This window comes from Acanthaster planci, linkage group LG18 (assembly GCF_054643075.1).
Source record: "Acanthaster planci isolate LZ-2023a linkage group LG18, COTS_SCS, whole genome shotgun sequence".
Lineage (NCBI taxonomy): Eukaryota > Metazoa > Echinodermata > Asteroidea > Valvatida > Acanthasteridae > Acanthaster > Acanthaster planci.
Window position 1 is genome coordinate 3242680 of NC_141794.1, and position 13844 is coordinate 3256523.

Sequence of the window (13844 nt, forward strand, 5' to 3'; positions counted from 1 at the left end):
GATTTAGCACTCGTGGGAAACAATAGGCCGAAGCTAGTCAGGGCAGTTCCTGGGCTGTAATTCAGGAGATACCATCAATTTGACAAACGCTGCCTGGAGAGACGACACGCCGGCAACAAGGATATCGTGTCTTTCTGGTTGCAGTTGCTTTACGGTTTGAAGGCAATGAATCGGCATCGCTTGGAATAAGTAAATCTGTCCTCGGACATTGCCTCGCTAAAGAAACTCCAAAGATGGCAAGCAGTAACATTTCTACGGGAAGCCCCCCCACGAGTAATGAAGAGGATGCCGCCAACACGACAGCCTCTTCGCTGGGTAGGTATACATGCACATCGTTAAGTTTTAAGTCGTCATTGGATTTGATATGCAGTTGCAGTGGGGTCATGCCGAGAAACCAAACCAGCTTTTTGATCCCCGGAGGGGGAAAAATATAAAATAACCTTTAAAAATCCCATCGTAGAACATGCCAAAAATGGGAGTTCGAACATCGACAACACTTACGGGAAGGTATTTTGCTTGTTTAAACGAGGAGTAACAAGCAGCGTTGGTGTACGACTCATCAAGGAACTCCATTTATTAAATCGAGTAACGGGGGCTAAAGATTGCGCTGGAAGTAAAAAAAAAAGAAGAAGAAAAAGAGGTTAAAATATGAATTATTTATTTCTTAGGAAAGAATGTCCCCGTCTCATACTATTCACATAAAAGACACATCGTTGAGGTAAATGTCTGTTCGGGATCGTGTGTATTTCATATCATTTTAGCGATTCTGTGAATAACAGCACTTTAAATGTTCAAGAAGATATTAAAAAAAGGAACTTGCTTGAATTTCCATTGTATAGGCTTTCGAGAACTCGGTGAAAGAAACGCGTAAAAGATTGTCTGCACGAAACTCGCAGGCTTGGTGACACTGCACTGGGCCGGGCAGTTCGGTCCACTGCAGATTCAAACGCGTGCGTGGCAGGGAATCAGTGTGCCCAGACATAAACACGGTACCGAGTCTAGATGCACTGGCATCATCACGGGGCTACGGTCTACCTACAAAATTCTTTGGAGCAAAGTTCTTCGCTATAAACAAACATGAGCAGAACAGGAATCGATGAGGTAACTTTAGCTCTCAGAAAATCTTCTTGTGGGTCCAGCACAATTTCTGCCTTCCGGCTGGGTTCGAAACGACCTTTCTTTGAAAGTCACGGATGATCCCCGCCGGGGATGACAATCTCAGAGTAATCTGTGTAGGCTTTACACAATCGTCTGTTAGGGACAACTGGAAAGGTTTTGTGAAACTGAACCGTTTTAAAAGTTTCTGTTTTGTGTATAGCTCTGGCATCTCAGGCTTTCTCCACCTGGAGGACATTTTGTTTTCCGATGAATTATTGTTAGAATTTACGACTAAGTGGAAAATACCCATCTCACCTTTCCCAAATTATCCCGGTGCATGTGAAATCGGAACGTTTTCATTGCCTGGGTGACCTTTCACATCTGGTAAGCAAATTAACATCTCAAACAAAGTACAGCGGATGCGTTACCGTGCTGAAAGATAAAACTTCCGCGTTTTAGGCGTTGAGGGTGTTCGAGTGCGTCGAGACGTGCGGGAGCCAGCGAGGTTTCTTATCTGACAGTTGCTGCCCGCATCCTCGCTGGTAATCCATCCAAGGCCAAACGACGCCAGGTTGACCTTTGGTGTAGTGAAGCACATATCGTCAAACGCCACATTCTAGTTATTGGAGTTGAAAAACGATGCGTTGTCTTACTGACGCTCATATATCAACACATTGCAGTCGGAAAACATTCATGAACGAAGCGAGTATTTCAAGTTCATCCACCAAAGTTGACATGATTTGTTTTGAAGCCTTGAAATAGGGCAAACGTGACACTGAAGATATTTTGCTGAGCAATTAAACACTTATTTTAAATTAATATTTTCTTGGCATAAGGTTCAAGCTTGTTTAGATACATGTACTGGACATGCTTGGCATTGAAAGATAGTTTCAGGAGTAGATAATTCATTTTGTGTTTAGGAATTGGGCACGTAGCAGTGGAACTTGTAGAAAAGTGATATCAACATTGTGTTCAATTATATGTTAAATGTAGATTTAGATTGTGAACTAAATATTTGGAGCATACAGAAGTTCCACAAGCATGCCATACTAATTCTTTGTCGGAGTCCACAGCAATCCCACATCAACGATGCCAAGCGCCCTCTTTATAATCGTGATCATAGGAAATAACCGAAGCACATTATTACTGAGTAGTAGCGTGTATGAGTGAAGTGAAAGTGCTTTTCTCTTGTGTGACACAAAACTGTTCATAGAGTTGCGAAATGAGTGTCTCAGTTGTTGGAATCGAAAATGGTGAATTCAGCCGCCGTCAGTGCACCATATGGACAATCTACAAAAAGCTCTGGTGCTACACCAACGCAAGTGATACCCGAAAGTTCGAGTTTAAAGAGCGGCTCAAAAATGATGAGACTTGTTGTGAAGCCTTTCAAGAAACGCCAAAACGAGCTGTGTGACAACCTCTTGGCAGGATTGATGTTCTCCCTTGACGACAAGTTGCTCATTCATGTCACTGTACGACTTGTAAAGCGCAGGCTTTGCCTATAGTAATCAGCGCTGTTGCAGCGAACTGTTTTAATATTCCTCTCTCCTTCTGACACATTTCCTTTGTTTTCTGATAAAAATCATTGTGGCATTTCCACACCACAGAGCAACATCCAGCGTGAGTTTTGATTGTCCCCGGTCCAAAGATCAGGTTTCCTGCGGTGTGTAAGACTATATAACTCGAATAATAAGTGTTCAATATGGCAGTACAAATAGTTTCCCACCTATTGTTTGACGATTTAAGTATCTCCTTACCATTATTGTCTTTGTTTAACTTGTTTAACTCGGACAGCACAAAAGTGTTTTGTTTTCATATCACCTGAAGGGACTCTTTGGACAAAACAAAACAAAACTTGCCGATTTATTAAAAAAACGCATCATAACGCATCACTCATGCTACATTTTGCTTTATGAGAGCTTGTCGCAGTTTTGTAGCATTGGCGCTCCATACTCGAGAGCAAACACTGGAGGTTTTGTTTTCAGTGAGTCTGTTTTCCTGTTTATATTCATTTTTGCCCGTTGCTTCCCGGTCTCTTTTCATTATGCAGAGATGTTCTGGACCGAGAACATGTCCATCATACTGTACGTGGCAGCAGGGATCATCATTGTCGTGTGTGTTTTCGTTCACGGGTGTCTCTTCTACCGTAGATGGTGAGTACAAAATAATTATAGTCTACCGTCTGCAAACATTGTTTTCATTTACATGATGTGAGCATCAAATTAAAACCAGGTCTGGACTTGAAGCCTTGATAGTGGAGGAATCATATTCATGTACACTGTAGTCTACTATTTGCGCCATTAAGTGGTACTCAGATCCGATCGTGAATTTTCGACACTGCGCCGCATCACAAACCAAACGCTGTGAAATGATTGGAGGGTTGATGTTGGTAATGTGGGCCTTGATAACTGCGCCAAGCTGTGCGTCATGATCGAGCCATCAAAGCAAAACCATCAGTGAAAACAAAGTGACAGAAAGGTGTACTCACACTCGAAATCGCTGTCTCTGACGGCTGTTTGAAACAATCGGCACATTTTATGCTGCAGCACTAACTAAAGAACGATCCTCACAGGGACAATGTTCATACGATTGGGAAGACACTCTTCCCCAGTCTGATTATCAGAGTTATTTTGCATGATCTTACAAACTAAATTTACATCAAATGAAAGCTATGATGACAGAAACGTCAATAGTTATAAGGCGTTAAACATGTGTATTAAGAAAGGAAATCTCAAGCTTAACTGAAATCAATCAGTGCATCTCTGAGAAGGTTACCTGTACTTTCGAGGTTTTGAGGCCTCCTTTGAGGCAGACCTTTAATTGAAATTTCTTTTCGATTCTAAACCGGTCTTTGCACGCCAATTTTCGTTTGGCACATGGAAGCCCCCAGACCGCAAAATTTCCGACATGTACTGGAATGTGGTCAAGAAACATTACTGATTTGAACAGATGCCCAAGCTGGTACGTGACCTATTAGGGGCAGGGATAGCCTCGACTGCCTCAGCATTTACAGCTTTGACGAGAAAACAAAGTTCGCCGAGGCAAATACACACTGACACAACATTAGCTTCCACAACCACAGTCAGACTTCGTTAGGCTTTTTTTTTTAAATAAATTTCATTTTGAAGAGGAGCCTTCTTTGCAACCAACCTTTATACTGCCACAAACACGTCTGCATTCAGCAGCATCGAAACTCCGAGATCGGCATTCTGACAACAATCAGTCACACGAATAACGATTGCAACACGAAGCAAAAAGTCACGCTTATAGGGTATATAAAACGACCGGATTCCAATTGTCATGACAAACTCCAACATATAACTGTGTAATTCTGACGGTGAGAGTAACAGACTCCTTTTTGACTCTAGTCAGGAAAACTTTTCAGAGGAATCAAATTCTTGGCAAACAGGGCAACGTTTCAGAAGCTCCTTGGAATAGGCATTTCGAGTGTGAAATATAAAGCTTTATATTACACTGATCTGTGCCAACAAGAATGACCTTTAATGTTGATATGATATCTCACTGGAGTAATATCAAAAGCTGTAGTTGCTAAGAGAAACTGAGAGTGAAAATCTTATCCTTTCTCCACTTGCCAGCGGTGAATACACCAATGCAAGCTGGATTTTTACTTCACATTTTCAAAGCGACTCCGACACCTCTAATTTTATTTTGAGGTTGAGAGCGACACACGGAAATAGGTCCCTGTAAGAAGGTTGAGCTCAACGAAGAAAAAATTGATCCAAAGTCTACTGTGCATTTGCTAGGCAAGCTATCTTCCAAAGGCCAAATGGCGCATTTCTCAAACAGGGCTGGTCGGGGTGGCAAAACCAAGACTTTGTGAATGGATGGTTTCAGTACAGTGTTTGGTATTATCGATTTTCTCACCCAGCTGTGTGTGTTATTACCCCACCCTGAAAAATGTACTTAGGCCTCTGTGTTAAAATAAATGGTCCCATTTTCCCTTTAGAAATATTGTAAAAATGAGCACGGTAAGGTGAAATCGGGAAAGGGTTAATTAGTTAACCCAACATTCTGGCAAGTTCTGTTCCTGGCGTCTGCTGCTTGCACGACTTTTGATATTTGTTTAAGAAATGTTTGTAGGTGTATGAGACCTGTGGTTGTTTCATGCATTACAAACGCACAGATACCAGCTTCTTTCGTCGAAGTTTGTATGCCTGTGATGTTTAATAATTAGGTCATTAAGCCTTCCTACAATGTTCTTTATAATGTCCGTGTTATTGCTGTTGCTGCTGTGTCTTTTTTGCTCGAGCTGTTGTCTGAATTGACAGCTCTCGTAACTGAAACTACGGTGTCTGTTGTTGGCCCCTAATCAAGCAAGAAACAGCAGGAAATTCACTGAATCCGGTCCACTCCCAAAGCGCATAAACATTTTGACGATAATCACATTTGGAGACTTTTTTCTTCTTTTTTTTGCACGAATTCCTTTCGAGGGAGGTTAAGCGTGTAAGCAATTTCCATAGGATCTGTCAATGTAGGTGTCTCAAACTCGTCGATTAATTGAGGAAGAGGTAAAATTCACTCGCAGCCGACTTCCCCACAATCCTTGTAAATTAAAGTGGGGAATGGGCGTGCCCGTTAACCAAGACAATCACCATCAAACATTGACTGAAGAGGAGCAGTTTTACCAGCCCTGGTTGCACCCCCCCCAGTTGTGGCACAGATCACACCATCAGGGGTACAGTTCGTTATCATCGCGACTGAAGTTCACAAACATTCAACAGATTTTTAGATGTGCACGAATATGTTTAGGGAAAGTTGAATATTACGCTGAAATTTCTCATTTTTAATTACTTCTTCCATGAGGTGCAGGCCCGGTAAAACACGTGGCCCTGAGAAAAATTTATTTGTTAGGTGGATTTATAGGCTTTGGGAAGCCGCTAAACAACCTGAAATGTTTCTCTTTCAGGAGACAAAAACGCAGGCAGTCTACTAGAGCGGATGATAAGGAGACGGGAGGGAGTTCCTTGAAAATATTCGACAGGGGCAAGGCCAATGCCAACTCCCGCGAGAACTCTGTCGCCAGTTGTGCCAACAGCGATCAGACTGAGCGGTTCAGATCTGACTCTGTCCAGCTCCAGCAGGATGCGCGGTCGTCCAGTAAGTCACTCCTGGACCAGGACCTCGACGAGAGACGTCGATCGTCCTCCATCCGGATCAAGGTGCTCCCGCCCCAGGACATCGCCCGGAGCTTCAGCGGGCCGATCCAGTCCAACGAGCAGCCGGACGACAACGTCTTGTCGGACGATCCCGGGTGGGGATCAACTCCTCAGACGTCGAAAGACGCCCTTGCCGCCCAACTAGCAGAGCTTGTGTCCAAGAGAGTCCCGAAGATGCCTGCCGATGGTCGATCAGGGGGAGTTACCTCGAATGACATGAACTCGTCTTGTTATGAGCAGATCAAAAACAGCAAAGGCACAGCCGGTATGCTGCCGAAGGCAGTCGATATCGCCAGGTCGAAGAGCGACAGCAACAGAAGTGTTCCAGCCATTCTGGAGACTCAGGCGAGCGAAGATGCCTACGACTGTGTGAAGCCTAGAGATTTGATAACACGTGCGAGTGTTTCCCGGCGGGACGAGGACGGCCTCGAGTCGGATAGACTGAAACGTAGGTCCTACAGTTTTGATCATGTTCCTGTGTTTGAGACTTCCGTTGACCTAACTTCTCACCGCCAAATACTAGCCCCAGCTCGCAAACGTAGTGCAAGCGAGAGCCATCGATTAACAGAACCGCGGCCAGAAACCGCCTCTAAGAAATCTGTGCCATTACCGGCTTCTCCGATTCCGTTGGATCCGAAAGTGGAGCCTGTGTACCACATCCTGGAGCCTGAGCCGGACGCCTTCTCGAGGAACGATCGGAGATACCGCACACTACCGCCCATCAAGACGGCATCAACGCAGCCTTCCAGCCCAACCAAGAGGAAGTTCACGTTAAACACGCTCCTCTCGCGAAAGAGTAGGACAGCGAGGAAGAAAGAGAGATGCAAGCAGCAAACGCCGCCGAGCTCCCCCGCGAGGAGCACCAGCGATGAATCCCAGCCCACCATCTACGAAGATCCCGGAGGAGCACAGGGGTCTGACCCGACTGCCCTGGACGAATACTCCGTACTGAATCTCGACAACCAGCGGGATGTCAACGAGGAACGTGGAAAAAGACCCGACGGCGGAAGTCCCTCCAAGAGTAAGCCAAGCTTCTTGAGATCATTCCACAAAAGTTGGAACAAAAACAAAACTACCCCAAAGCAAACCTCTGCAAAACGGCAGATAAGGGATGTCTCTGACGACACGAATGACGCCTACGAGGTGCTTGAAATACCCAAGGATGATTCTAAAGACGTAGATGGGCCCGTATACGACACTGTTAAGACAGATCATTCAGAAAGAACTCAACTTGATTCAAAGAACTTGCCAGTTATAGGAAAGACCTCCACCGGGGCTCAGCTGAGGAAGTTCCAAGCGGGCTCTGCACGGAGGGAGCTCCCCAGCACGCCGCATGACTATGATGTAATAGAGCGGGTTGGATTCCCATCACGAGGGGGTGTTTCTAGGTCCAAATCTGCACGCCCTAACGTCAGAGGGGGCTCAAGTCCCACTGTGGTGAACCGCTCTCCCAAGGCGCCGGCAACCTACGACAAGCTCGGTCCGGTGATATCGGATCGACTTATCTTCACCGAGTCGGCGCGAACGAGGCGTGGCTCGTCACCCGCGACGGCAAAACGCGACACGGATCAAGTCTACGATCTGCTGAATCCGGCGACGATGGTTCGACAAAATTCAACGGGTCCACTCGAACGTCAGCAGCCCCGGCCGAAAGTCGGCCCCAAGCCACAGTCGCTCCGCGGACTCCCCACAAATTCAGAGTACGATCTCCTCAATGCAAAACCGTTGCACCGTTGTGGCTCGTTCAGTGCGGCCCGCGGGCCGAAGACAGCCTCTCGGCAGCTGCTGAGAGCCAATTCTCTGGGCAAACTGCGGAAAGTCAGCCCCGAGGTTTCACCCAAGCCATCAAGGAATCGGCAGTCGGAAACGATCAACCAGTCGCATTTCAAGACTGCGGTATCTCTTAAACCCGGTGTACCGGAAGAAGCAAAACCAGCTGAACCCGTGTACTTCTGTTTAGACCCAAACACACCCCCAGAACCAATATGAGGCATTATTACCTCGTACCCGAGAAAAAGATGCGAAATTCTGAGCGACTGACAAACGCACCAGGAACGAAAAACACAATTAACGTACCGTTTGTAAACTTTGTGCGATAACTTGACCTTGTTAAATTCCGGAAGAAATAGTTATCTGGAATAACACTGGCATCAAAATTCATTGGTTAACGCTGGTAGGCAGCAAATTTCGAGAAATGTGATATTTCGGTCAAATTGTAAACAACCTAATTTCGCAAACCCCTTGTATCTGTGTGCATGCTTGTTCAGCGCACCTTATCGTCCCTCAAGCAATGCGGAGACTCGAGGTGTCCACCCGAATAAGGAATAAAAGAGACAGCACGACTTGCTTAGGGGAACACTCGAGAATTTTGCCTGGTCGAATGAATAAAAGAATGGACTGTTGTGGATATGTATATTATGCAGACCTCATTCAACACTAGGACGCTATAATTATTTAAACAAGGAGTATGACGTGGCATGTACATAGCCGCGTTTGGGATTTCTCGTTCAGCTACTTTCCTCCCTGCTTTTAGTCACTAACTATGCCAATGACTAGACAGCTTACTTAACAAAAAAACTGCGCTTAATATTTAGACTTTGGCACATTGCATTAAACAGCCGCCACATTTAAACTCCACATTCGTTTAATCTCCAAAGAGGAGAAGGCCAGCCTTGTCAGAACTGCGCTCTATACATCACTACTTCTAGGTAGCAACTGCGAGCCCAATAGACGCGAAATGACCGAAAGTGATACCCAAGCCATAACTGTGAGATACGACAGTCAAACCAACCACTAGGGCAACACTGATCGATGCACAATAGGTCTGCAGTTTTCCTGATATGGTTTCACGGGTGACATCATCTAAGGTCTTGAAGCCAATAACTTTCACAATTTGAAGAGGAAATACGGGGAGCCTTTGTCAGGCTTCACTTGCGATGCTTTCAGTGTTTTTAATATTTGCATTCATAAAGGTAAAGAGATTTGACAGCAGATTATGTAAATGCAATGTTAAACAGATTTCTAATGTTCATGTTGCCAACTTAGGATAAAAATCTGACAGACAGGACTAGATCGGAATGAATTACGTCACGAACATTAAAGGTGACAGCGGTAACGTTTCTTAAGACAAAGGTTAAACCAATTAAAGCTTAAGAAACAATACAAGTGATTTGCAATACAATGCGCCACCAAGAGGTTGCCATGAAATGGTCATTTGCGCATTGCGTTGTGGGAAATTGTCGACAAATTCTATTCGCCCGAACTCGAATTATCCCATTTTTTTTTCATTTCGTCATGGAAGAAGATTGTAAGTATACTTCGAGTAGCATTTTAAATTAATAGTTCTTCTTTCTGTTGTATGAAATGCCCCAATCTATTAAACATTTCTTAAGTGTTCCGCTGACATGCGTTGAATGCAAATTGCGGCAAGGCGGTCATACCTTTGTCGGAGGTAAACTTGCGGCAACCTCTCAGTGATGCAATGTATTGCGAATCGCCCCAACTGAAATTCTAAGGCCGATTATGTAACTTAAGCAGAACTATTTCTAACACATGGTTATTCAGAAATATGAAATCACCAATGTAAAGCGTGGATTTGACATTTGTAACTAATGCAAAGGTATACCCTTGAAGCAGTGCTGTTTTAATCCCTGAAAAAAAGCACCTTGTGAAGTTTGAGAACATCACTGTTATGTTAATGAGCTGTTTTCGTCAAATCAGTTTCTTTTTCCAGTACTTTATCAATCAACGACTGTTTGATGTGTCGATTGTTCCCAACATTGGTTTTTAACAAAGCCGCACGGCAGGTGAAAAAGTATATGTTTTTGTAAACACGAGGAAGGAACATTTACTGTTTGACAAGTAAAGGATAAGTGTGAAATTTTCGTTTCAGTTCAGTTCAGTTGTTGATTGCAATGGGGATATGGAAATAATAACGGGATTTAAAACTTTCGCTTTGCAATCGCTATATTTTTCTCTCCTTGAAAGTCTGTATTATACTTATGTTTCCCAGGAAAAGTTTACACACTGATCTTTTCCTAATATAAATACAATAGCTCACCATATAATAAACATTCGGTACAATTGGTCGGTATATTGTAACACCAATGCCCATTCAGTTTCTAACGTAAAGAATGGATCATTTGAGTCCAAAAGTCCAACCGGAACAGTTCCCGGTTATTCTTTGGAGGGAAGTGAGAGGTGACGGCAGGCCACTTCAGTTCACGGTCACGACGAGTTCATCCTAGTCGGTTCCCCATTCGACAATTGACAAGTTATGAGAGACGATATATGAATGGCCCAACATGAGCACAGCAACAGATGTAAAAATCAACCCAATATTACATTGCCCTAAACAATTTTTTTTTAATAAGCTTCATGAAAGTTGTTGCCTGACATCCGAGGGTGACATTTCGCCCACATTGGCGCGTTCCTCACGCACAAAGCAAGTACGTACGTGTGTACACTCATTTGGAAACTAGCGGACTTCCGGAACTTGTGATTTTCTTTTCCACATTGAAAACTTTGCCCCTCTTATGCAAACGCAGAAACGTATCTGCTAGAAAGTATAGACTGAGCCGGAACAATAGATGGCGCCGTGCTCTCTTCTTGTAACAGCCAAGTCGGACAGACAAGCAGTTTGTATGTTATGACACAACTGTCAGGGCATTCACCTGGATACTTTCGTATGGGAAAATGGTTCTTGAGAGGAGACTACACCTCATGCCTCGTAAAAGCTTGAGCTTCCCCTATTGAAATATCAGACTTCTCTTTAAAAAAAATATTCCTCCAGAGCCAAGACTACAGCCTTTATTCGAGTCGGATTTTCCTAGCATTCTGTTGCTGTCCGGCATGGCTTGCGCACTACCGTCATCATCTCCGTTCTGGCCGCATGCAATGGTTCGATTGCGTGCAACGTGACGTGCATAGGTGACACACATCCCTGACATCTTCACGTGTACGTCGGGGGCGTCCGACCTACATATTCTTTTTTTTAATCATAAACCTAACTCTGTGTTTTCGTGGTGGAGGTACTTGTCACACAGTCTGAACCAGCTCAGAGAAGTATAAAAAAGAGTATATTCTTCCACTACTGACGTTTTGGAGTACGTGTATGTCATTAATTTAAAATATGTTGAAATGAACACAAGTGGCTCTTTCGACCTCTGTTTTTTTTCCGCTTGAGGAATTAAGTTCATTATTGAACTTTACAGAACGGGAAACGAGAGACTGACGGAAGGCTTGGAAATCTGCGTTAAAAATTAGTTCAGGCACTTCTGCGTTCCGCCCATGAATCAGTTTTATTTAACGGCGACCATCCGTTTTCAAGCCCATTTCTTGCCAAGGTTGATGACACTGCTCCTATATGAGTTACACCATGGCTTTGTTTACGTTTCCATGTGTCGTGCGGCGCCCTCATGTCGGTCGGGCAGTCTGTGCCGTAAACGTGTTGAGGCGTCGTTGACGTTTCTCATTTAAACGGAGTCGCCTCCATCCCAACGAGCAGCCCTCTTCCACTTCAGTCGGTCTATAGGGCCCATGTCTACACCATTCTCCGGCGTTTCGTATCCTCTCTGACACGGTCCATCCATCTGTATACTTGTCTTCTTCCCCTCTTACGTCTCCAAGGTAATTCCAATTCTTTTACTCTCCTGTATGAAATGACCCTCCTCCGTCTTCCGTTTCACAAGTCCAAACTACCTCAGCCTTGCTTCTTTTGCTTTCTCTTCAATCCCAATCCTTCTTGCAATTTCATTGTTGCTCTTGTTTCGTTAATTCAAGCGTCTATAATACACCACAACATACTCATCTCTGCTCTCATAAGCAGACATTATCTTCCCTCAAACCAGACACATCACAACGCAGATATCTATTGTTATATCAATTTTAATTGATGGTTTTTAATATAGAATGGGGAAGTAAAACCTTTCGAATGTTAACCATTGTGACAGCATCTATGAACATCGAAGCAATGTGAAAGCAAGGGCCAACACACCAAACCAGTCGCACACAACTTGTAAGGTGTAGCCTAACTGGCTCATAGCAACTACAGTCTGATTGTTATATTGCAAATCTGAGACTTTCAGATCAAGTACATCCCTATTGGTTGCAGTCACGTGACACGTGAGTGACACTGTTGAGAAAAGGCTTCAAGAAAATATTTAGAAACAAAAACCCAGTCCAACCATTGCGTGTTTGCGGTTATTTCTGGGAATCAGACTTGGCAGAAGTGCCAGTTTTAACTAATCCGGATACAAGCTCTCACCAGAAAGGTTAGATACGCCGCTCACAGGGTTCCTATAGGCCTACACAACAAACAATGTATATGAATAATCGATAGCTTGTCAGACACCACAAATCCCAGTAGGCCTTAATGCTGCCTTATATCAGAATCGATGAGTAGTAGCAAACCCGTCATCGGTTCAAAAGAACCATGTTGGTCGGGATATTCATCTTGCTGATAGCGATGCGACCGTAGGCTAATGTAAGCATCTCCTAGTCGTTCGTGAACCATCGGAGTTCATTTCCGACTAAAGAAGCCTCTGTTGCTGAAAAAAATAGCGCCCTCTCTTGGTCCAGCTCGAGGCCCGTTTGAAACTTAACAGTCAGATACTGGTATTTGGCCGGTACCAGTATATCAGGATGGATGGAGTACAAAATGACCCGGGAGATCGGCCCTAATGTTCGACACTCGCTATCTCAAGGCTGCACCTCCTTGGCATGTTTGTGGCTCATGTTCTCTGTTCCACTTCCTTCCGCTCCCAAGAGGTCACTTGGGTACGAGGGTGCCAACGCATCCCACCAAGGCATGGCAAGAACAACAACGAACCTTGGACAAACGGGAATCAGCCAGTCTGCCAAACCTCATTCTTAGCATTTGACATTTTCATTGGACTTAAAAGGAACCATCCACTCCATCTAGTTGTACATGTATTCTCGTTTTATTCCCTCTAATCAAAGAGACTTCCCTCACTGCAAAACTGACGTCAAGTCGGTGACTATAGAATAACGCCGAAAAAAAAACCACTTGTTGTTGTTGATTTGTTTTAATGGCGCTTCCAGCCACCCAGGCTATTTGCGCCGATAACTATACGTTTATTCGTTACCTTTATTAATCAGCATCACTTTACGGAGGTTAGGAAGAAGGTCCAGTTTTAGAGGCAGGAGGAAACCGGAGTACCCGGAGAAAACCTGCGAGAGCGAGTATGGACTGGAAACCAAATGCACTTAAAGCCTGGGCCAAGCCGGGACTTGAACCTGGGGCTCATTGGTTAAAAAGGAGGGAAGAACCGCTACGCTAACCCGCTCCCCCCCCAAAAAAAGCACTTCTTAAAGAAAGAACGTTTATCCTTTCTGCTAAATAGCCACAGTTGGTGCAAAGCTGACACCTTTTAATCGGTTTCGACTAGAATTATGTATTGCGCGGGAAGCAACTCGCGCATACTTGTTTCCTCAAAATGAGGCTGCATCCAAATCTCTTGTCAATAGCTAGGTCTAGGTCTTCGCTCCAATGGAAATGCGTGGAGACGCGCAGACAATAGACCTAGCTGTAGCTCTGGAAGCCCGTTT

At 44.4% G+C, this 13844-nt stretch overlaps 1 protein-coding gene across 2 annotated transcripts; it reads left to right on the plus strand.

Annotated features, from left to right (window-relative positions):
- Positions 1 to 10242, plus strand: LOC110980478 (uncharacterized). Of its 2 annotated transcripts, none has more exons than XM_022237191.2 (3): positions 1 to 315; positions 3149 to 3251; positions 6026 to 10242. In XM_022237191.2, exons 1-3 carry the CDS (start codon positions 234 to 236, stop codon positions 8262 to 8264), a joined length of 2424 nt encoding a protein of 807 aa, XP_022092883.2. In that variant the 5' UTR covers positions 1 to 233; the 3' UTR covers positions 8265 to 10242. The 2 variants fall into 2 exon arrangements, with proteins under 2 accessions (XP_022092883.2, XP_087004974.1); XM_087148848.1 differs by lacking the exon at positions 1 to 315 and adding an exon at positions 1999 to 2570.
- Positions 10243 to 13844: the final 3602 nt, after the last annotated feature.

What these genes read in the sequence shown, in the direction of transcription:
- LOC110980478 (XM_022237191.2), top strand. Translation starts at nt 234, where the DNA reads ATGGCAAGCAGTAACATTTCTACGGGAAGCCCCCCCACGAGTAATGAA. An exon ending in CACGACAGCCTCTTCGCTGG is followed by an intron (nt 316 to 3,148) that starts GTAGGTATACAT and finishes TTCATTATGCAG; the next exon opens with AGATGTTCTGGACCGAGAAC. An exon ending in TGTCTCTTCTACCGTAGATG is followed by an intron (nt 3,252 to 6,025) that starts GTGAGTACAAAA and finishes TTTCTCTTTCAG; the next exon opens with GAGACAAAAACGCAGGCAGT.